Genomic DNA, 23683 nt, shown 5'->3' with positions numbered 1-23683 from the left:
GGAGGAATTCAGAGATGAGCATATCGGTTCCGACAGTCCAGAAAGGGCACCCCCTGTTCTAGACTCAGCCGCCCAGGGGACCAGCTGAGTGTCCTAGGCAGTGCCGAGTGTGTGGATTGAGAACTCATTTATATTTTCTAAAAAAACTAGGTATACAGGCGGAGAAAAAATTATATACAAGTTGAAAAGGAGAAAAGCTAGAATGGTACAGGCGGTTACCTTACTTTTACTCTAAAAAATCTAAAAACCGCTACAGCCGGTAAACCGGGTGCTGAACTGCTAGCACACGGAAACTTGAACTTGTTGTGATGCATACGGAGGCAGAGAATCTCTCTCTAAAAATCTCTCTCTTTCTCTCTCTAAAAAGTCAAATGAACGTAAGGTGAGAGAAAAGGGGGGGGGTAACTTTCTATTTATAAAAGGTGAAAACGGGGGGAAAATTTTGGTTTGAAATTCAAATTTTTACCCGTTACTGTTCACCTTTGAAAGGTGGACACGTGTCACAGGCCCCACGTGATATGCACATGCGCCCTGTGAGGGGAAAATGTTTAGGGTAAAAATACCCTATACACGTGGACCAATGGGAGGAGGCCACGTGTCGAGTTCAGGATGGCCTAGGTGGCTTAATATCCTCTTGACACGTGGCACCCTTATATACCTCTCTGAAATGGCGGCCTTCAAGGGCCCAAATCCCAAGAAGCGCCGTTTTACGGCGCAACCCACTGAAATTTAGGTCAAGTGACCTAGATAGGGGAACGTTCTCCAATGACCCTATAAATAGGGAGATATTTTCCCATTTTGGGGACACATTCAATCATTTATTACACCTACATTCTCTCACATCAGAGAAAGACCTGAGCTTGGAATCCAAGCAGATCCCCACCTAAATTTCCGTACTCTTTATTCCCTTTCGAGTTTCTAACTTGATCGTCGGAGGCGGAGCTCCTACCACCCGGAGTCTCCGTTGTTTTGCAGGTACAACTCAGCCGGATCAGACTTCGTGACGTAACACTCCCGAGGGACAAAAACACTCAAAACAATCGACATATACTAAACAATCGACATATACTAACACATTAAGCTGCATTTTACCCTTTGTCAGGGTAAATAATGAATAATCATAATATGACTGTTTAAAGCCATAATTTTTCAAAGCTGTAGCTAGCTTTGCAAACCAGCATCTCGGAGCAAAAGTCTTTATCAAGGTTATTTTTCTCAAAACCAGGGGGAATTTTCATATATACCTCTTCTTCCAAATCACCATGAAGGAACGCATTATGAACGTCCATTTGATGAACTTCCTACTTTTTCACCGGCGCTACTGCAAGAAATGTTCGAATTGTCACCATTTTTGCAACCGGAGCAAAAGTCTCATTGTAGTCTAATCCTTCAACCTGATGATTGCCAAAGATGACTAATCTCGCTTTCAATCTCTGCAAGTTTTCGTGCTCATCATATTTCTCTTTGTACACGCACTTGCTTTCGAGTGCCTTTTTACCCGGTGGTAATTTCTCTAGCACCCAAGTGCCCTAGTCTTCTAGTGCCTATATCTCATCTGCCATAGACTTTCTCCAACCCTCATGTTTCATGGCCTCCCTGAAACTTTTGGGTTCATTTCCTCCTGAAATAGCAGCAATATATGTTCTATGTTTCACAGAAAACCGGTGAGAATCAATAAAATGTGTTATAGGGTAGACAGTACCTGAGGAAAGCGATGTCACAGGTGAACGTTGAGGAAGCTCAGACTACTATTTCGGATCGTATGAGTCACGAAGTCACGGAACTTCGTTGAGGGAATTTTGTTCTCAAACCTCTGCCCAAAGTTGTATCACCCTGTTGTCCCCCTGCTGTCAAACTACTGTTCTGCGGAGTTGCTGTTGTACTACTGCTCTGCTGATCATGCTGGTTAGACCCCCCCCTGCACCTCTCCGGAGGTAGCAACCCCACCAGCGCCTGCTAGAGAACCTGCGGGCTGATCAGCAGGCCTGGTAGTGTCCTCCGCAGCCTGGCTGCAGTCTGTTGCCTCATGTCGCGGGTGGGGTGCGGAGCTCACTTCCCAAGTCTCCTCTCCCACCTCGCACTCCCTTTCATGCATGCACTCCCTCTCTACCTCCAAGCCCCTATCTTGCACACCATCAGTCATACTCAATTCATCCTCACTCCCCACTTAAATCTCATCAAACAAGTGGGTAGGCAACGTGTTTGGGGAAATATTGGGTGTTAAAAAAGGAAATTCATGTTCAAGGAACTTCATATCCCTCGAAACAAATGTTTCTTTGGTTTCTAAGTCATAAACACTCCACCCCTTTTTCCCGAATGGGTACCCAATAAACACACATTTTCGACTACGGCTAGCAAATTTGTCACCTTTACCCCGTTGATTATACGCATAGCATAAGCACCCAAACACCCTAATATGCTCATATGAAGGTTGTTTGCCAAATAATATTTCACAAGGGGTTTTATAATCAAGAAATCAAGAAGGAATTTTATTTATTAAATGACATGCCGCTTGCACACACTCACCCCAAAATTTCAAGGGCAAATTTGCTTGGAACCTTAAAACTCTAGCCACATTCAAGATATGTTGATGTTTTCTCTCATTTTGTTGAGGCGTGCCCACACAAGAGGTCTCAAAATATATCCCATTTTCAAAGAAATAATTTTTCAAGGAATTAAATTCCGTTCCATTATCACTACGAACCACTTTAATCTCTGGAGAAAATTATCGTCGTACAATAGCAACAAAATTAAGAAACATATATTCAACTCCGTTTTATTTCTTAATAAATAAGTCCACACACCTCTAGAATAATCATCTACTATAGTTAAGAAATAATGAGCACCACAAGTCGAAGATGTCTTGTAAGGCCCCCATAAATCTAAGTGAACAAGTTCAAAAATTCGACTAGCTTTATTTTGACTCAAAGGGAAATTACTCCGATGTTGTTTTGCCGAGGACATTATCACATGTTTTAAATTTATTGCTACTAAGACTCACAAAAGGAAGTTGTTGAAGAACCTTTCCCGAAGGATGCCCCATACGCTGATGCCACAACCTTGTCAATTGATCCCCATCTATCTTCAAAGCCTTCACCATAGGAACACCCTGGAAATAGTATAGTCCATCCACTCGTTCACCCGCTCAAATCACCGTCCTCGTCGTTAGGTCCTGTATAACACAAAGTTTATTAGTGAATTGCATGACACAATTTGATTCATCACATAATTGAGTCATCGAAATTAAATTGCAATTCAATTGAGGCACATAAAGAACATTATTAATAGTCAAGCCCCCTTGCAATATAACAAATCCAATTTTGGAAGAATTGGCATAATTCCCATCCGGCAATCCCACCGGATAATTGCTTACATTCGTCACATTTCTCAAAAGAGAAAGATCACAAGTCACATGGTTTGAGGCACCGGTGTCTATAATCCAACCCAAATCGTGTTTACCGGGAAGCTTGGGCTGAATAGAGTTTAAATGATCAAGTAGTTGCTGTATTTGAGCCGTCGCGACCCCTACAAGGGCTGCCCCATTTGAGGTGGTAACAGCAGCCCCTTGCAAGAGCCGACAAAGTAGCCATCACACAACCGCCCACAATATTCCTCTAAGTGATTAAAATCACAAAGAAACCTCACTGACAAAAAATTGTCACAAATCGTCACTGATAAAAATTGTCACAAATCGTCACAAGCAAAGAAGTATATTAAATAATTGACTTTGTGAACTCTCACTGACTCACAAATAAATACATGAACAATTTTAATATGTATTCCCTCAATATCAATCACCACTCCCAATATGTGTATTTGTGAACTCTTACAATTATAAGAAAATTGTCACTCAAAAAATGATCCCACAAACAGTAGGATGCCGCAAGGAAAGGATTCGAAACGCTGTTGCGATAAAAATAAATAAATAAATAAATAAAATTATGCGAACTCTCACACTCCTCACGATTTCACGAAATTATGTAAATTTCGTGCGATCAATTAGTCGAAAAAAATAAATAAATTTTGGATCAAACCTAAGCTCTTGATACCATGATAAATTAATCTCAAGAATATTTCTCTATATTTTTCATTAATCAAAATGGCCACATACAATATTTATATATTAGGTATACTTGGAGGGCAAGACCAAATAACCTAAAATAGTTCACAATATTCTCTAAGATATATTTTCACAATATTCACAATTATCTTGTTTCCTAAAATATATCCCAATATTAGGGAAACCATTGATAGCTCGGGAGAGACCATTGGTACTATTCAGGGATTACTTTTCCTCATTAATCAATTATATTAGTGGTGATACTGATGTTTTTAGCATTGATTTTTCATATTACTTATAGATTTAATCGTTTTAATTAATTTTTTAGTTATTAACTCTCACTACTACTTTAGTTACTTGCTGAATATTTACTTAAAATCTATTTAATTAGTTGAACCATAGTCTCTTGGGATCCGACCCTTACTTGCTCGTCTACATAGTAGTGGTCTTGTTGGATTATTTTTGTTAGGTACGCGACACGCCTATCATAGGTAGTGGTCGAACTTGTAACAATATTAAATTTAAACTCTTTAATCGTACCAAACATGTCGGAAAATAAATATAAAAGTTATCGCAATTAAAATGTCGGACAAAATTGATATAGCGTTGTCCGTATTGAGAAATATTATTCGTTTTGCAGCCTAAACCAATGTAATTCATTATATATATTAAATTTGGAAAATTTGCCAGGAATAATACCACCTTTCACTTGTCTTCCAATAATGGAACGACCTTTAATTTATTTCAAAATGGAACCACCTTTGACCCCTATTTTCTATAAATGGAATAGGTTAATTGTTAACCGGTTTGTGAAGGTAAACTGCTGACGTGGCCTTAAATTTGAAGGTTAAATTGGTGAGTTGGCATATTACCGTTAAGTTATGTTTCCTTTTCTTATAAATTAGGCCCCTTGATCTCTGTTCTCTCTATTCTTCTCCTTCCCCTGTTCTTTCCATACTTCATCTTTCATTTTGCGAAGGAAATCCTTTGACAATGGCTTCAAGAAAGGGAAATTCATACACTTTTGGTTCTTCTTCTACCAACAAAAGGGTTGTGAATGAAAAAATTCGGTGTGACTGTGGAAGGAAAGACCTTATCAAGACTGTGAGAAATGGGCCTAATATGGGGATGAAGTTCTATGGTTATCCTCTGTGGCCAGTAAGTTTTGTAATTTACTTAATTTAAGGTTAATTAGTTATTTTATAGGCTAATTGAGCAATTTGATAGGCTAATTAGATTTGATTTGTTGTGTTGTGTTGCATTTTGTGTAGGATACACAATGTGAATTTTTTAAATGGGTGAATGAGCACACTGATTTGGAGGAGCAGCAGATGAAATTGTTAGAGAAGGATACTATTATATTAGAGATGGAGGTTGAACAAAAGATCAGAGATGAGAAGATTAAGAAGCTGCAATTGAAGAAAGGTAATTTGGAGGAGGAATTTAAAGACATGAAGAATGAGGTGTTTCAAATGAAGTCTGAGATAATGAATTGTTCAAGGAATGAGAAAAATTTGTTCATGGCATTGTTTATTTCATGGCTTTTGTTTGTTGTTGTGTATTTATCTTAATTATGTACTGTTGGCTTGACATGATTGAGTTTGTAATGGTATGGTTTCAGTGGAATGAGAATGACTAAGGTCTATTTTGTACAAAGTGTTTTACAAGTTCTATATGTGATTGCAATTGGAAAAAAAAAACCCTCTAAATTTGGCAGCATAATTTCACCAAAAAGCTAAAAGGAGCTAAAAAAGCTTACATTACTTAATTAATTATCATCCAAATGGTGCCCATATTTAAACACCACCATGAAGTAAAAACATAGTTTTTTAAGTTGCAAAAGATTACAATACCCTGATCACAGTTTAGCTTGCCAAAATTACACAACTTTAACAAAGTTCAAAAGATATCCCTAGTCTGAATACATATGTAGTTCAAAAGATTACAACATCATTATGGTTGCTGGTCAATGGTGGAGGTCTGGCTTAACTGAGTTGCTGACCTAGTCCTTGACCTTGAACTTGAAACCTATTGTGTGTACATGCCAAAAAAAAATGATGTCAGGAAAAATTAATAAAAAAAATCAGATTAAAAAACAAAACAATGTTAGACAACATACTTGTGGGTTTCCATCAACACCAAACAACACACCAATACCAGCAGGTGTGTTGTTTCTTCCCCTACCCCTTCCTCTTGCTCTCCCTCTTCCATTTCCTGAAGTACTTACAGCAACATCAACTTGACTCCCCCTTCCTCTTGCTCTCCCTCTTCCTTGTCTTGTACTAGCTGCAGCAACCTAAGTACCTCTCCCAACTTGGCTTCCCCTACCTGTGCTAGTTGACCTAGCACCTTCACCTCCCAGAATCATTCTACCACCCCTACCAATAAGAGTTGGTAGTACAGGAGCACTGTGATGGGCTGAGGAAGGTGTGGCAGTTGCAGGTGTTGCAGTAGTTGCTGCAGAATCCATCTGTGAGGGGTGGTCTGTTGGAGTTGGTGTTGGTTCAGCCTTGGCCTGCCTCTTGATTTTTTAGGTTGTGGTTCAGTAGCTGCTGCAGATCCCTTGTCTGGGCACCCCCTCTTATTGTGACCCTTTGAATTACAAATGTTGCAGGTCATTTCAATCTCTGATCTAGTCAATGAGCCTGTCTTCTTTGGATTCTCAAGTGGGTGTTTGATTATGTTCTTCCTGGGCCTTCTAGGGCCAATTTTGATTGGAGGGGGATCCAAATTGCAGGGCACCCTTGGCCAATACCTTTCTCCTTCCAATGGTGGTATTGAGCCACTGTAAGCCTTCACATAAGTCTCCACCTTGTAGCACACATCAACATAATCCTCTGCTACCTTGTTCTGAAAGTAAATACAAGCTATGGCATGGCAGCAAGGAATGCCAACCATATTCCACTTCCTACAACTACAAGTCTTAGCCACTAAGTCTACATTTACTTGATCTAGGATATGTCTGACATTAAACAAGCTATCTGAGGATGGCATTACAGTACAGTATGCTGCCTTCTCCTTTTCTTTGTCTAACCTAGATTGTATCCTAGGGCATAAGATAGAACTCCACTTCCCCATTTCTTTTCTTTTGCTCACTAACCTTTGCATTAATGCAACCCTATTATCCTCTAACATGAAGATTAGGTGCCTAGTCCTAGCATTAATTATATAAGCATTGAATGTTTCTGCCATATTGTTAGTTATGGCATCAGTTTTAATAGATGGATCTAGGTGTGCTCTACAGAAGACATTAGGATTGTACCTCTTAAATGCCAAGGCAGCCTCTGCATTCATTTCACTTAACTCATCCAGTGCTTCATTGTAATCTTCCAAGTTGTAGCACTTGGCTATCTTCCAAAACTGCATCTTCATCTCATCCCCTTTGTATGTCCTGTGCCAATGGGCAAAGATATGCCTGGCACAGTGTCTATGTTCAGCTTTTGGAAGCATAGAAGCAACATCATTCAATATAGCCTACACCCAACATACAACAACACAAACAGACTATTGGATCAACACATGCATTAACAAGTGAATAAAGGCAGGACTGTAGATGCATTAACAAGTGAATAATGGAGAATGGACACATTTATACCTGGTGCTCATCTGAAATTATAGCAATCCCACTTCCATCTCCCAAATCAAGGCAGGACTGTAGGTGGGTAAAGAACCATACCCATGACAGGTTGTTCTCTCCCTCAACCACAACCCAACAGATTGGGTACATCTGCTCATTTGGATCCCTAGACACTACTGTCATAATCTGACCCCCAAGGAATGTCTTCAGAAATGCAGCATCTACACAAATCACTTTTCTACAAGCCATCTTCCAACCCTCTTTGACTCCATCAAAACAAGTGAAAAACCTCTTGAAGACTGGGGTTGATGTGTTAAGCTGTGGATCAACAACCAACTCAACTACAGTTTCTGGGCTAGCTTCCTGAATTGCCTTGAAGTACCTCTCAACTTTCATATAATGCTCTTTCATTGATCCATGTAACATCCTATGAGCATGATATTTGACCTTGTATGCAAAATTTCTAGTCACAATTACCTTGTAGCCTCTTCTTATTGTTTCCACTATCTCCTTAGCTGGCCAATGTGGCCTTGCTTTGAACAACTCAAAAAGTTGCTTTGCCACCCAAGTGCTCTTTAGTTGTCTGTTCTTGTTCATGTTTCTAAGACATGTGTGGCTATCAACAACACTCTTTACCAACCAAGTTGCATCTCTGGAATGCATAGAACAGTATAGATAGAAAGGGCAGTTCCCAACACATTTAACGCCCAATTTTTTCTTGTCTTTATTGCTTATGACATACCTAAGATCTCTCCCTTGCATGACTGCGTATTTGCTAACAGCCTCCTTGAAATCAGCTCTGTTTGCAAACCTTAGACCCACTTTCCAGTTGAACTTTGTGAAGTCAGTGTCTCCCTTCACTAAGACACCCTTTTGAGCCTTGGTAACTCCTTCTAATTCATCCTCTCTTGCAGTTGGTGTATGAATATCATCATCACCCAGCTCATTATCAGTGCATACACCACCTTGCTAGGTTGTAGTTGCACCAGATGTCTGACAAACTTCTTTCTGCAGCTGCAAAGCTATTTCAATTACCTTTGAATTGCAATTCTTCACTCTAGCCCTAGCTTCAATGACCTCATCATCACTGACATCAGACTCAGGGTCAATAAAATCAGTACCCTCAAGCTCTGCAACCTCCTTAACTTCCAGATCTATGTCATCTAGACTGAAATCATCATCCTGCTCAGTGTCTCTATCACCATCTACCTCATATTCATCATCAATTTCATCCTCCTTAAACTCACCCCCCTCACAAAACTTCTTGTATTCTGGGTCTGGTTCATAAGTTGGATCACTGTCATCACTGAATACATCATCATCACCTATAAGCTCACTCCACCTCAAAGGGCTATCTCCCCTGTTGTCCACCCAATCATAATCAAGAAAGGTTGTGTTAACACTAGGCAGCTCAGCAATGGATACAAATTCACAACTTGGAAATTGATAAAGGTTTGGAAAGGGGTTTTCAGTTTCTTTATCTAAATCTGGAACTACAGAAGGAGGTTTGCTGGGAGAAGATGCTTGTTTTTCTTTCAGATTTGGTTTCAAGGGTGGAACTGAGGTTGTTGGGGCAGTCAAATGTTGGTAATATAGAGAATAGGGTGCTCTAATAGATTCTTTTTGTGATGATGTGGCAACATCTTTTTGTCTCCTAGGGCTTATCCTAATAGGTGTGGCCAGCTTTGTTTGTGGTCCCTTCTTTGGGTCTTTTTTTTTCTCTTGTTTGCTTTGGTTGTGGGATTCTCAACATCTTTGACTGTTGTTTGGGATTTAGGTGAAGATTCTGCCCTATTGCCAACAATAACTCCCTCCTCACTTTGTACAGCAGGATTGCTAACAGCTCCTTCCTCACTTTGTACAGCATGTCTACGCTCAGATGGCTCCTTATGGTGCAGGAAATACACATCAGCACGCTTATGTGTATTTGCAATTTTAATCAACTCCAACACTTCTTCATCTCCATCTATTTTCCTCAAGCCATCCTCCAAACTCATCCCAGGAACTAGGTAATATATCCCAGCCACAGCAATGTACCCACATTTATTTGCATATTCAAGTAATTCCCAATAACACAACAAATTAGTGTCCGCCTTGAAATTCCTACCCTTACCACCCACATACACCAATTCACCATTATGTTGATGTTTGAACTCACCACCATGCCAAAACCTTATTGTAACACTATCAAAGAAACTGCTCATTGCAAACCTAGAATTACAATTACAAAGTCAACATCAAAGTCTACTATCAATACCATCACAAGCATACTATCACAAGCAACAACATCAGCAGCATTAGCTAAATTCATCAATTAACCAGAACACCCCATCAGTAACCCAACCCAACTGACAAGATTATCACAACATTCACAGGAATTAACATCATTCGAAATTGTGTACTAATTAGTCACATGAAATTCTTTCTAAATTCATAATTAACACCAAACAACACTTCAATTGCATCAAAATACACTCAAAATCATACGTGACTAGGCTACAATTCACAATTCAATACATGTCATTGCAATTTGACATTTTGACAATAAGTTGGGGCAAAAAATCTTACCTTTAAACGCGCAATTAGGGGAAAAATCGTCACTTTCGTACTTCTATGCACTGTAGATTCCTTCTCCAGTTGATAGGGACGGCTCACCGCATTCAATTCCGTTGTTCAATTGTGGTAAAGTGAGTGTCTTCTTTAATGGAGTAAACAGAGGAGAGAGAGTATGAGAGGGAGGGAAATGAAATTGAAGAGGAAAAAAGAAGGTTGTTGGGAGTCATTAATGCCACGTTGGCTTCTTAGGGAGGGAATGGAAGTCAAGGCTTGACTTCCACCTGCAACCTCATTTATTAGCCGGTTACCCGTAACCTGTTCCATTTATAGAAAAGGGGGTCAAAGGTGGTTCCATTTTGAAATAAATTAAAGGTCGTTTCATTATTGGAAGACAAGTGAAAGGTGATATTATTCCTAACAAATTTTCATTAAATTTTGATCATTACTTTTACCAAATATGCATGAAAGCCAAAACATTTTTCGATTATTAAATAAATATAATTTTTAACAATATAGTTGTTAAATTATATGTAATCTTTAGTACCATAAAGATTAGAGGAAGTTTGTTGAATTATCACTTCTCATATCATTTACAGTTTGCCCTATTACATTATTTAATTGATAGCAATCACGAATTACTCTCACAAAAATTATTTAGATTCCTCCCTATTTCTTTTTAATTTTTGATTCATCCAAATAACCGGATACGAAGAGAGTAGATTATTTCATTTTATAATAATATGGTTTGCTTAAATTAGGCCAAGTGTTATACTTTAGAAACCTTCAACATGATCAACAGATTACTCGTTTACCGTATGTTTACCATATCTTTCAAGGTATTACAAAATACGTACTACATGTATGTACAATCAATTAATGACTACAAGGCAATGTGTTCCACGAATATGATTTGATTAAAGGGATGATAATGTTTTGATGATTATTGTACATGACTTGTAGATCGAATTAAACTAACAATTCAAGCTTTTAAAGGATCCGAATGCATGTAGTCAACTTGAAAGTTTGGTTATGACTTATGAATATGAACTTATGACCGAATTAGATATGCTAGAAAAATCAAAACAATATATAGTTATAGAAATGTAGAGTGATAAACGAAAATATTGAAAGAAGAAGAAGTATGAGAGAATAAGAGGGTATTTCATTCAGTAAATTGTACTCCTTCTGTTCTCGAGAGAACGACCATTTTAGGTTGATTTCGCGGGCATTAATAAAGTTAAATAAAAAGAAGTAAAAATATATTGAAAAGATAAATTTATATGGGGCTTACAAAAAAGTAGAGAGAGATAGTAATAAAAGTATATGGAAAAACAAAATTTTACATGGGGAAGCTAATTTTGCACAAATAATGTTGTAAATTGGTGGGTATTTTAATGCTAATGGGTCATTCTTTTTGGGACTTAAATTAGGCCAAATGGGTAATTCTTTCGGGGACGGAGGGAGTAGAAAAATGAATTGTACAGTGTAATAAATGAAGACTAAGCCTATTTATACAATAGTTAGTGTAACTAACTTTCTGACAATATAATAACAATATATAATATCTTATACTGCCCCTTCAAGCTGGACCTGATCAATGAGTCCAAGCTTGGAACACAGAACACTGTGCCTATTAGAAGCTAAAGGCTTAGTGAGGAGATATGCCAACTGTTCTTCTGAAGAAACATGTTGAGTGCACAGAAAACCAGCTTCCACTAATTCTCTGACATAATGCATATCTCTCTTTAAGTGCTTAGTCTTCTCATGAAACAAAGGATTTTGAGCAAGATGTTCTGTAGAAGTGTTATCACACATCAAAGGAATAGGAAGCTTAGATTGAACTAGAAAATCTTCCAACAAACCATAAACCCATTCAACTTCACTGCTTGCAACTAACATACTTCCATATTTAGACTCATCAGAAGATTTACTGACCACTTCTCTGTTTCTTAGTTTTCCATGATTTCAAATTAGAACCAAGGAAAACTGTATATGCACTCAAGGATCTGCTACTAAACTGGCATCCACCCCAATCAGTATCACTGTAAGCTGACAAATCTAAGCTTGAGTGTGCTGAAAACCATAAACCACAGTTTATTGTTCCTTTCAAATATCTGAGAACATGTAGAGCAGCTCTGAGATGAAGTACCCTTGGTGAGTGCATAAACTGACTCACATGTTGTACAGAGTATGATAAATCTGGTCTTGTTATTCCTAGGTATAATAATCTTCCAACAAGTCTTCTGTAAACATCAGGTTCCTTAAGTAACTCACCATGTTCTGTAGAAAGCTTTAAACTGGGAAAAGGAACAGCACCAGCTGAACAATCATCCATCCCAGCATAAAAAATAACATCTTTGATATATTTCCTTTGTGAAAGGAAAGTCCCATCAGAATTCCTAGTGATTTCAATTCCAAGAAAATACTTCAAATCACCAAGGTCTTTGATAGTAAAAGCTTTATCTAAAGCCTTTTTAACACCATCAATCTGAGCAGTAGAAGTTCCAGTTATGAGCATGTCATCCACATACAGCAAGATTACTAGGAACTCACCTTCTAAGCTCATGGTAAACAAAGAATAGTCTTGTTTGGACTGCTGAAAACCAAGATTCTTCAAAAGCTTACTGAGCTCTTTATTCCATTGTCTAGAAGCCTGTTTCAGTCCATAAATGGACTTTTTCAATTTACATACTTGACCCTTTCTTGCTTTCTTATATCCAGCAGGAGGTACCATATAGACCTCTTCATCTAAGTAACAATGCAGAAATGCATTGTTAACATCTAATTGGCATAGAGGCCGATTCTTCACAATAGCAAGAGCAATAACAATTCTCACAGTAGCAAGCTTAGCAACGGGCACTACAAGAAAAAGGAGGATTAGCGACGGTCAAATTAGTTGCAAATCTGTCGCAAAATTGGATTTGCGACGGATTTGCAACTACTTTGGTTAGTTGCTAAAGACCTCGTCGCAAATCCATTTTTGCGACTAATTTTGTTATAGTCACAAATTTAGCGACAAATTTGCAACAACTTTGCAACTGCCATTTAGCAACTAACTTTAAAATTTTAGCAACTAAATCATTGTCCGTCGCAAAATATTAGCAACTAATTTGCAACTGTCATTTAAGGACTAACTGTAAGATTTTAGAAACTGATTCATTGCCCATCACAAAATATTAGCGACAGATTTAAGACTACAGTATTTTGCAGTGGATTAGCGACTACGGAGACCAATATTTTTGTGAATGATTAACAACTACTAAAATCAATTTTTTGCTACTAACCATTCAGTTGCTAATACAAATTTTAGTTGCTTAATTTTTGCAATAGACAATTTCTAGTATAAAAACCACAAAGACACCAGTACCTAAACGCTTGGTGCCTTTCATGATGAAAGGCAGCGGTTCTTACATGAAACATTGCCTAATATGCCCATTAAAAAGAGGGTTTTTTTCCTCTAAATTGAAACAAATACACATACATACATTTAAACTTGAATATTTTCAAAAATAATTATTGTAACAAATATTACAATTTTATCCCAAAAGAAAGTATTTTAAATGTACAAAGTTGGGATTAGCGTTAATAGGAACATTCAACAGCAGCAACATCAGCATCGGTGACTTCAGTGTTGATAACAAAGTGTTGATAACAACGACTGAGGCATCAGCACAGATCTGTTAGAATGAAAACCAGATAAGTAGGGGTGAGCATGGATTGGGTAATAATTTGCCAAGAGAATACACAAGAATACCAGTTTAAAAACAAACAAGACATGAATAAATAGCAAAATATTGCAGGTGTAGTATAATATCGCTATGGGGCCACTATCTAGATGGTTAATAGATATATGAAGAGACATGCTTAAACTCATCTAGACCCCCTTGCAAGCTTGGGGAGATTCATAGCAATGCAAGGACCAACAATGATCTAACTTTACATGTCTTTTATAAACAAAACTAAGAAATGTGTTAGATACAAAAGATCCTAATCCTTCTTATCATAACTAAATTAACCAGTACTCAGAAATAGGAAACTAAGGTAAATTATATATATTTAGAGGCTAACCTCTTTTTCCTTAAAAATAAAGGTTGGTTTTCAATGTTCCTGAGGTGATTCTTTGCTAGTTAAGCTGTAGGGAGTCAGCAGTGAAACTTAGTTATTCACCTAACAGACAGTTAAAAACCCATGCATAGCAGTTCACATGCATACTGTATATTTTGAAGCTGAAGAAGCAACTAAAAAAAATATAGGGTAGCATAAGGGAGCAAAAATAAATAAAGTAAAAATATGGCAGAAATCAGAACTCTGATCCCATATAGTAAGTAGCAGAGCATTCTACCTGTCAAAGCTATGAACTAGCCCATCTGCACCTTTTTTTTAGCAGAAAACAATAAATATAGAAGCATAATATGTACTATATATTTTTCTCAGTCCAATATATTAAGGGACATCAACTTTAAGCAATAACAATGAATCCTAGCTCCGTCCCAGAAATTTGAAGTAGTGTATACTATAATCAGGTTTCATGTTCTTGCTTATCAAAAAGCTATAAGGACAAATGTAAGCATATAGAAAGTTGGAAACTCACATTCCAAAATGATGAACCATATTAGAAACGGAAAGAAGAGGAAACAAATATTTAAACCGATCCGATCCAAATAGCAGAGCAGAGCAGCACAGGAAACATGGAGATTAGTCTCCTCTTGCGCTTGAAGAATATGAGCTTGTTCTGCAGGTGTAACCGTGTAATGAATATTGATCACATTTTAGACAATAAGCAATGTTTGTTTGTGCTTATGCTTAACATAAAATTATCATTTAGTCCCTAACACTCCAAATTCCAAAACATGAGCAAATCCTAATATCTTAAATGAGAAACTTATGGCATGAGCATCCTTTGTACATCAGTTAATGGCATAGTTCCCAAAGTCTAACATTCTCATTCAACTTTTTTTTCTACAGCTCGATAACAAATCTTCAAAACTGGAATTACATCTTCAGTTATTTCTTAGGTTGTAGAAACACCAAAGAGCATAAATTAGTTTTGACAAATTACATCTTCAATTATTTCTTAGGTTGTTTCCCAGCCCAAGCATAATGCAAATTACATCTTCCTTCAGTTGTTTCTTACGAACATGTATGACAATAGTAAATTAGTAATAATGAAAAGGTAATTACAAATACACAAAAAGTCCCCAAATCTCACCAATAATTTCAATTTTCCATCTCTTCAATTGAATTTCAATAAAATTTCTATCAACCCAACAAAATAATGAAATATATAATAGAAAATCAAGAAAAAATATACAATTAATTAAAAAAAACGCAAGTTTTGACAATGAACCTCCAAAGCAATTCAATAAATGGACAAATTTTATCAACAAATTGATCTCAAAATATAAAAATAGCAAAAAAAAAAAAAAAAAAAACCAGCGATAAGAACTGGAATAGATGAAAATAAATAAATAAGAAAAAGAACTTACATATATAGAGAATTTGCGCCGGTGCCGGTGTTCAAGAAATCCGGCGATGTGAGCGACGATGACGGTTGCGGAGGCAGAGTGATGGAGAAAGTGAGCAAATGATAGAGAAAGAGAGAGAATTGGGGGTTTTTAGTTGTGACTCTCGTGAGTAGTGACTCTAGGGTTAAACTCTGTAACTCAGTGATTTGCAGCAAAAAAGGGATTAATTTAGTTGTTCTTATTTTTATTTTTTTTCGAAGGAAGGAAAGAATTTAACTAAAATTTATTTAGTTGACTTAGAGGTAATAATGAGACTGAGTGAACTATCCGAGCTCGATTTGGTCAAAGCTCAATTCGTGGTGGCTCGGCTCGAGTTTGAGCTCGGCTCGAGACCTTAACGTGACAAGCTGAGTTATACCAAGCTCGGCTCGAAAAGTTCATGAACAAGCTCAATTATTTTTATTTCCATATAAAAAAAACATGTGTATAAATATATTTATCAATAGATATTACACAATAATAAGTTAGTATTTTCACTATTAAACAAATAAACTCGTTATAATATAAAAAAATTATAATGAACAATAAAGAAACAAGTAAACTAGGGATAAGAATATGTCAAGGTTATTTGTGAACAGTTCGAGTTCGGTTTGGTCAACGCTTAGTCAAAGCTCGGCTCGGTCAAAACACGACTCATAAAGGTTTGATGAACTCGGTTTGAGTTTGAACGAATTTAAACGATCATGAGCCGAGCTTATTATCAACATTTTATCACCTATGTTTATTGATAATAAGAGATATTATATTGTTGGTCAAAAATCAAGTAGTAGATAGTCGATTTACCTTCGCCTTTCGAGTCCACAAGCCTTTATCTAAATATTTTGGTCTCATTTTTTGCAACTGATTATTAAGGTAGTCGCAAATATCAGTCGCAAATTAGCAACCGCATAGAAACTACTGCAAAATTAGTCGCAAAATCTACAACTACAATCATTTTCAGTCGCAAAATTATTTTTTGTGACTGAATATTAGGGTAGCTGCAAATATCAGTCACAAATTAGCGACCGCGTATCAACTACTACAAATTCAGTTGCAAATTTTGCAACTACCCGTCTTATTCAGTCGCAAAAATATATTTTGCAACTGAATATAAGAGTAGTTGCAAAAATTAGTCGCTAAATTGACTTTTTCTTGTAGTGGGGTGAGAAAGTCTGAGTAAAGTCTTGTCCTTCCACTTGTTGATATCCAATAGCTACTACTATCCCTTTATATCTCTCAATATTACCATCTAGGTTTAACTTTGTTTTATAAACCCATTTGGAACCTATTGCCTTCTTTCCCTTGCGTAGTTCAGTTAACTCCCAAGTATCATTATCTTCTAATGCCTTTAACTCTTTCTCCATTGCTTCAATCCAATTAGGATCATATTTTTCTTGATTATAGTGTTTAGGCCCTGTTCCCAGCATTGTTTCTTTTAGTAGTGAATCTGATGTTGTTATTCCTACTGTAATGAAGGAGTTGTGTCTTTGATAAGTGCAATTACTAGATATATTAAGTATCATTAGCAACAGATGATGACGACCCAAGAGAACGAACTTATTATCTCCACAATAGTGATCCTTAATATATCTAGTAATTGCACTTATCAAAGATACAACTCCTTCATTACAGTAGGAATAACAGCATCAGATTCACTACTAAAAGAAACAATGCTGGGAACAGGGCATTTTTATCAGTCTAAAAAGGAAAAGGAGGAATGTAATTTTGGAATTTTTCTTTCACTAACTCAGTTCCATTATCAGATCTTACAGCCTTAACTTTCTTCTGGAATTGAGTTTCTATCATGGACAGAAAATTGTTCACAGGCTTCAAAACTTGCATTTTATTATGCAAAAGAAATGTCTAGGTGACTCTACTATGGTCATTTAGAATTGTAAGGAAAAAAGAAGCTCTATTTAAGCATAAACTCTATAGGGACCCCACATATCAATGTGAATCAAATCAAATACAGCATCAGCTGATCTACTTGTGCTCACATGAAAAGGCAGCTTGTGTTGTTTTGCATGAAAACAAACTCCACAATTATATTCCTTAAGACCAGAACAATCACAATCATGAATATATTTCATCTTAGACAATGATACATGTCCAAGCCTAGCATGTAAAATATCTAAGCTAGTCTTATTAGCCTTATCTATATCACTTGTTCCAGTTTTACTAGGCAAAGCAAGTAACAGCTGATTATTATCAACACTATTGCAGCTTACTATATTTTTAGTAGAATCAATACCTTCACCTTCAGCAATATCTCTGATGAAATAGTATAAACCATTTTCCCTCTGACCATATCCAAGCACCTTCTCACTAGAAGGGTCCTGAAAATAACATCCATGGGCAGTGAAGTAAATCTGAACTCCAGTCTGATCAATTAATCGACCAATAGACAGCAAATTATGCTTGAAACCATCCACCAACATAACATCATTAAGCACCAAATTCTTATTCAGCTTCACACTTTCAATCATTTTAACAAACTTGTAAGTACCATCAGGTACACCACTCTAATAGGTCTATTAAGATTTCTCTTAGTGATAAACATGTTTGCATCAAACACCATATGATCACATGCACTAGAATCTACAATCCATAAGCAATTTTCACTAAACTGACTGACAGCACATGATGAAATAGAATCAGTACCTGCAAATTTGCAAATGTTGATCCTGAATCATAAGTCTGCTTTCCCTTCATTGTCTTCATCACTTCCTGACAGATAGCACTTAACATGTCTGAATCAATTCCACCAACATTATCAGAATTTTAACCAGAATCAAGAGGTGAATCAGATGTCTCTTGATTTGTATGAACATTTGCAGCCATTCTTTGTCCACCAGACTGTGTACCAGACCCCTTAAAAGCATTAATTGCATTATACCAATCAGGATACCCATGTATCTTCAAACAAGTATCTTGCAGCCATAGCACTACTCTCAGCAATGTGTTCAGTAGAACCACTAACTTCATTCTGTTTCTCAATCTGTTGAGTAATTGAGAAAGCACAATTTATTGTAGGTAAAGGATCCATGGACAAAATATTAGTTATAGTTGAATCATAACCACTCTTAAGTCCAAGAAGAAACTGCATCAATCGATCCTCTCCTTCAAGATCAACCAATTTCTTAAGAAATTGACAAGTACAACTATTAAGAGCTCCACAACTACAAGTAGGAAAGGCTCTCAAACTCTGTAATTCATCCCACAATTTCTTGATTTTGCCATAATAAGCAATAATACTCAGATTTTCTTGTTTTAAAGCATCAATTTCCTTCTTCAATTGATATATCAGAGGTCCATTAGACTGACCAAATCGATGATGCAATTCTTTCCATAGTTCAGATGAAGACTCAATGTATGCAAAATCATCAGCTAATTCAGCACTCATTGAACTCAAAATCCAACTAACAACCATATAAGACCTTCTCCAACGGTGAGACTCAAGTGAGTATTTTTAGGAGAGAGAGAGTATTTTTTACAATGTATACCAATAAGTTGGTATCTAAATTTAGAAACTCCAAAAGAAAGTTGCTAAGTTTAGATACTCAATTTTTAGTCTCATTTGACAAAAAGTGTGGGCCCCTTATCAGTATTCTAATATATTTTAAAATTTATTTAAGTTTTACCTTTTTTATCTTAAAATATTTAATGTTTCGGGTGTTTTTTTTGGATTTCCTTGGATACTGGTCACGCTCTCCTGGCAACAAGACGGTCCAACCTGCAAAACAACGAATATTTCGGTTGTCGGAATATTCGCCTCCGACGATCAAGTTAGTGATTGGAACGGAAAAGGCTAGAGAGAGAAAGTAGAGAGAAGTTGGAGAAATTTAATGCTCTTTTTGTTGTAATGTCTTAATCCACCCCTCCCATCATAAATTATTGGGGTATTTATAGGGGTGGGACTCGTGCCCTATTCTAGAGTTTGTACCCTAGAATTGCGTGACGTAATTGGCTGCGCAATCAGCGAATGCCACGTGTTACTTTGGGGGCGCCATTTTGCGGCTTTCATTGATATCTCTCGGGATTTGGGCCCTTGTTAGGCCTCTTTTGCGTGCTGAATAAAGGGGAACACATGCCCTAAACACGTGGCATCTTCCTGTAACGACACGTGTCACCCATTAACTGGGCCACGTGTCGCTACGGGATTGGCCTGAACCGTTGAATGCCCTTAAGATGGACGCGTGGCATCTTCCCATAATGACACGTGTCACCCTATAACTGGTCCACGTGTCACTACGGAACTGGTCCACGTATACAGGGTATTTTTACCCTCCACATTTGCCCCTCAGAGGGGGTGGCTCGTACACTTACAGGCTGACTCCTCTGACCTCAAATAGTCTTGGGGCGTACGAGCGCATTAGGGTTTTGACAGGTGGCTTTAGTCCGCCTGAAAATTTAGAGCGAACGCCCATCCTTACGGATAGTGCGGACAACGGTAGGCCATCTCGTTTGCGGCCGTCTTGCTATTGCGGAGGGCGCTTTAGCTCTGTTTTCTTATCCGTTTATTTTCGGATGTGCCGTTATTCGGTCGTCTTCTTTTCCGCCTATTCTAACGGCGTTGTTCTTTGCCCCCTCCAAATTCTAGGTTAAATATTCAAATTATAACCGTTCAATTTTGTTAGGTAGGAAAGATGAATTTACCGTCTTACCCCCATAAATTTTGCCTATATATACAAGGGGTTTGACCTCATTTTCGCACTTTGGAACTTTGCATTTTCTAGAGAGAAGTCAGAGCTTCTAGAGAGAGAAAGTGTATTTTCCTTTGAATCTTCGAGAGCTCCGCCGTGCCTTTGAGTTTTCCGGGCACATTCGTTGAGTTTTTCGGTCAACCTTCAAGACTTTCAAGTTTTCTACACGTACAGAGGTAGGCCGTCTGTTTTCTTTTTCTTGTATTTTCATTTCTTTATTCTTCATTTAAAATCTGGCTCAACACTCGGCTTCGTCCATTTCTCCTCATGAGGCCGGCCATTCACCTGGGACTGAGGAGTTTAGAGTGGACGGAGACGAGTTGTCTCCTTCATGGAGTGGGTCCATTTCTAGTGCGTACCAACTCACTTCCACCCATTCTTCTCTGTCCCTGCAGTCGAACATGGCAAGGACGATGCAGACGCACGATCTTCATGCGGCCAGAAATCCAGACGGTAGTCTGGTGAACCCTAATCCTCCTTATGACCCTAACAATACTAATTTAGAGACCTCAAGCCTGATAAGCCACCCGTCCACCCCAGCCAAGAGCACCAGCTTGAATACTTCAAAGTTAAGAGGATGAAGAGGAACGGCAAAACTGAACGCGTTCCAAGCAACTGGGTCCCCTTATCCAGTTGCTACGGGATCCCACGTTCATGTCCGCCTATGGCCTATACAAGAACTTGCCCTAAGGTGGACGCATGGACACATATTTTTACACATACGCAGGTTATTTGACGTTGAAGGGTTTTCTAACACTTTTTCCTTTTCTTTTTCAGCTGAGGCATACAAGATGCTTGACTCAGAGCAGAAAGGGGATGTAACATGTCGGAGATTGACTTGGCCCGTTACAAGGCTCGTCGGAAGCTGTACGAGCAATCTAAAGAAGTAAGTACACCCATCTCCATTTCTTCTTTTCGTCCGTGTAGGCATTACGGAAGAGATCTTCTTCCTAACTAGACACGGCCAATCAATTGTATTATCTTGCTCTCTTTTCGCTAACTTTTGCCTCTTCAGCTGTCAACTCCGACCCCTAGGTCCAAACGGAAGTAGTCTTCCCCTGCCTCCAAGACGGACAAGGATGGTAGGGCGTCCAAGCAAAGGAATACAGTCGCATCCAAGACCACTTCCACCACTGCGGCCAAGACCACGTCGCGGACTGCCTCTAAGCAGTCCAAAGGAGAACAACCCCGACTGAGTGATAGCGGGGCCTCCAAGTCCATGGATCCGACCGCCATGCCGGATCATGAAAAGTCCGAGAAATCGGACGATAGGGGTAAGTCGACCCCAGCAAAACCGACTGGGCCAGAAGTGACTCCGCCCGTTCAAAGAGTCAACGAATCTGATTGGCTTGAAGCCTCTCAGTCGGCCGGCAATCAGCCTGGCCGGACAGGGAGGAGGGTGACGAGCCTGTGCCGCCCCCGTCATTCACCTTCAATCTTCCTACCCCTCCAAGCTTCTCTAACGGTCAGTCCGAGTAACTTTGAATTCTCTACTTCGCTCTTTACAAGTCCGACCGATCCTGAGCTAAACTTTTATTTTTGCGCCCTTGCACAGACATTGCAGAGGAGCTGCACATGAAGCTGCCCGGCCAAACCCTTACAGGCGCGGACAGGAAGGCCATGAGGGAGGCCATGGTCAGGGCGGTCCCTGCTGAGCAGTGAGACAAGCTGCGGGGGCTCCATGAGGGCTTCCTTGGCCCACTGAACAACTGCAGTGCCAAGGTAATTTCTCTCTCAACTGTCATACTTAGTCAATTTTTCATTCTTATTTTGCTAACACGATTTCCCTGTACGCAGCTCGTCCTGCAGTTGAATGCCTTCCTTGAATGGAAGGACAAGGAGAATGAGAGGCTGAAGCATGCCTGGGCCCAGATTCAGAAGACCCAGGTTACCATTACTGGGGAAACGGCCATCCAGTGCCGATATTTCGAAACCCAAATCAACGCGCTGTCCGACAAGGCGGCGCGGCAGACTGAAGATTTGGTGAAGTTGGGCCAGGCCCTGGAGCAAGAGTCCGTGGCCAGAGATGCCATGAGACAGGAGAGGGATCAGACCCTCCTGGACGACCAGCGCTGGAGGGAAGGATTCGAGGCCTCCGAGAAGCTTAGAAGTGATGTGTCCTTGGCCCAAAAACACTTGAAGGAGGCCTTGGACGAGGCGGACGTTCTCAAGGCCGAGGTGGAAAGTTTAAAGAAGTCCGTTGAGGACTTAACTCTCCAGCTGCAAACACCTTGGGCCCCTAGTGCGGATGAGGTCGTCCGCATTGAGCAGAACGCTGAGGACAGGCTGAAGAGCCACTTCTTTGAGGCTTTTGAGCTGATGGTGGACGAGGGCGAGGCGGCCTTTTATCAAGAACGCTTCGCCAAACATCTCAACTTTGTTTGCCTCAGAGAAGAGGCCAAGAAGGCCGAGCAGCCTTCTCCTGAGCTGGACGTCACGCCAACTACCTCAGAAGAGGAGGAAAACGAAGAAGTGGCGGCCAGCAAAGATGGTGAAGCTGAGAGCAAGGAGACGCCTGCTGAGGACGCGTCCCTTGCCACCGTTCAAGAGTCTGGCCAGAGTCCAGCTTCTACCCGAGCCATCCCTTGATTTCAGCTCTTTCTGCCTTGTTTTGTTAATTTTTATTTTCTTTATCTGCCGCCTTTTCGTGCGGTTTACTGTAAAATACTTTGCCGCCCTTTGAGCGGTCTTTTTATTAAAAGTTTTTCTATTATGCTTCATACTTTGAAAATTTTACACTTGACATGTTTTTGCTTTTTCGTACGCGTACTTTTTTTTTTTACGTTTTTGTATCCTCGTACAATTGGGGGGGTATGCCCCTTTATTCGGCGTTCGCCTGGTTCATATTTTAAGTGGTTTGATTGACTTGGTAGAATTTATACCTTGGGGGGTATGACTACTAGCAAGTCAATCAAATCATAGTAATGATTTCCCTTGGACTAGGTGGTACGCCGAATCAACACATTATTTGGCTGTTCGATTGGCTTTATGCGAGTTTTTCCGTTGAAACTATCGTTCGGACGCACTCAAAAAAATTCAAGTATGATCTCAACTTAAAATTTCTAAGTTTGGCTGGGCTGGAATGCCTAGGTATGCCCTTGCCCCATTAGAGGGGTTTCATAGGGTACCTTACCTTTTCCGTCCGCCTCAGTGAGGGACGGACGTATACATGCGACTTAGTGTCAAGTCGCTCGTTTTTATTTTATTTAATTTACTTTATTCTGCGACCGGGTTGTTGTGTTGCAAGCAACCTAATCACAAATTTCACGCGGCATTTCTGTGT

The 23683-nt window shown here is 38.9% G+C and overlaps 1 protein-coding gene and 1 long non-coding RNA gene across 3 annotated transcripts; both read right to left on the bottom strand.

Moving 5' to 3' along the window:
• Positions 1–12120: 12120 nt before the first annotated feature.
• LOC110693416 (uncharacterized mitochondrial protein AtMg00810-like) lies at positions 12121–13171 on the bottom strand. Its single transcript, XM_021870536.1, has 2 exons — positions 13156–13171; positions 12121–13052 (listed from the first exon to the last, which is right to left on the bottom strand). The coding sequence occupies exons 1-2, from the start codon at positions 13169–13171 to the stop codon at positions 12121–12123; spliced, it is 948 nt and encodes a 315-aa protein (XP_021726228.1).
• Positions 13172–13511: 340 nt separating this feature from the next.
• Positions 13512–15976, bottom strand: LOC110693655. Of its 2 annotated transcripts, XR_002505620.1 has the most exons (4): positions 15680–15976; positions 14785–14925; positions 14262–14325; positions 13512–13870 (listed from the first exon to the last, which is right to left on the bottom strand). It is a non-coding gene; the product is annotated as an uncharacterized LOC110693655 (long non-coding RNA). The 2 variants fall into 2 exon arrangements; XR_002505619.1 differs by lacking the exon at positions 14262–14325 and having other exon boundaries at positions 15680–15962.
• Positions 15977–23683: the final 7707 nt, after the last annotated feature.

This window comes from Chenopodium quinoa, unplaced genomic scaffold (genome assembly GCF_001683475.1).
Source record: "Chenopodium quinoa cultivar QQ74 unplaced genomic scaffold, ASM168347v1, whole genome shotgun sequence".
Taxonomy (NCBI): domain Eukaryota; kingdom Viridiplantae; phylum Streptophyta; class Magnoliopsida; order Caryophyllales; family Amaranthaceae; genus Chenopodium; species Chenopodium quinoa.
Note: the sequence above shows the minus strand (reverse complement) of the source record. Positions and strands in the feature narration are given on the sequence as shown.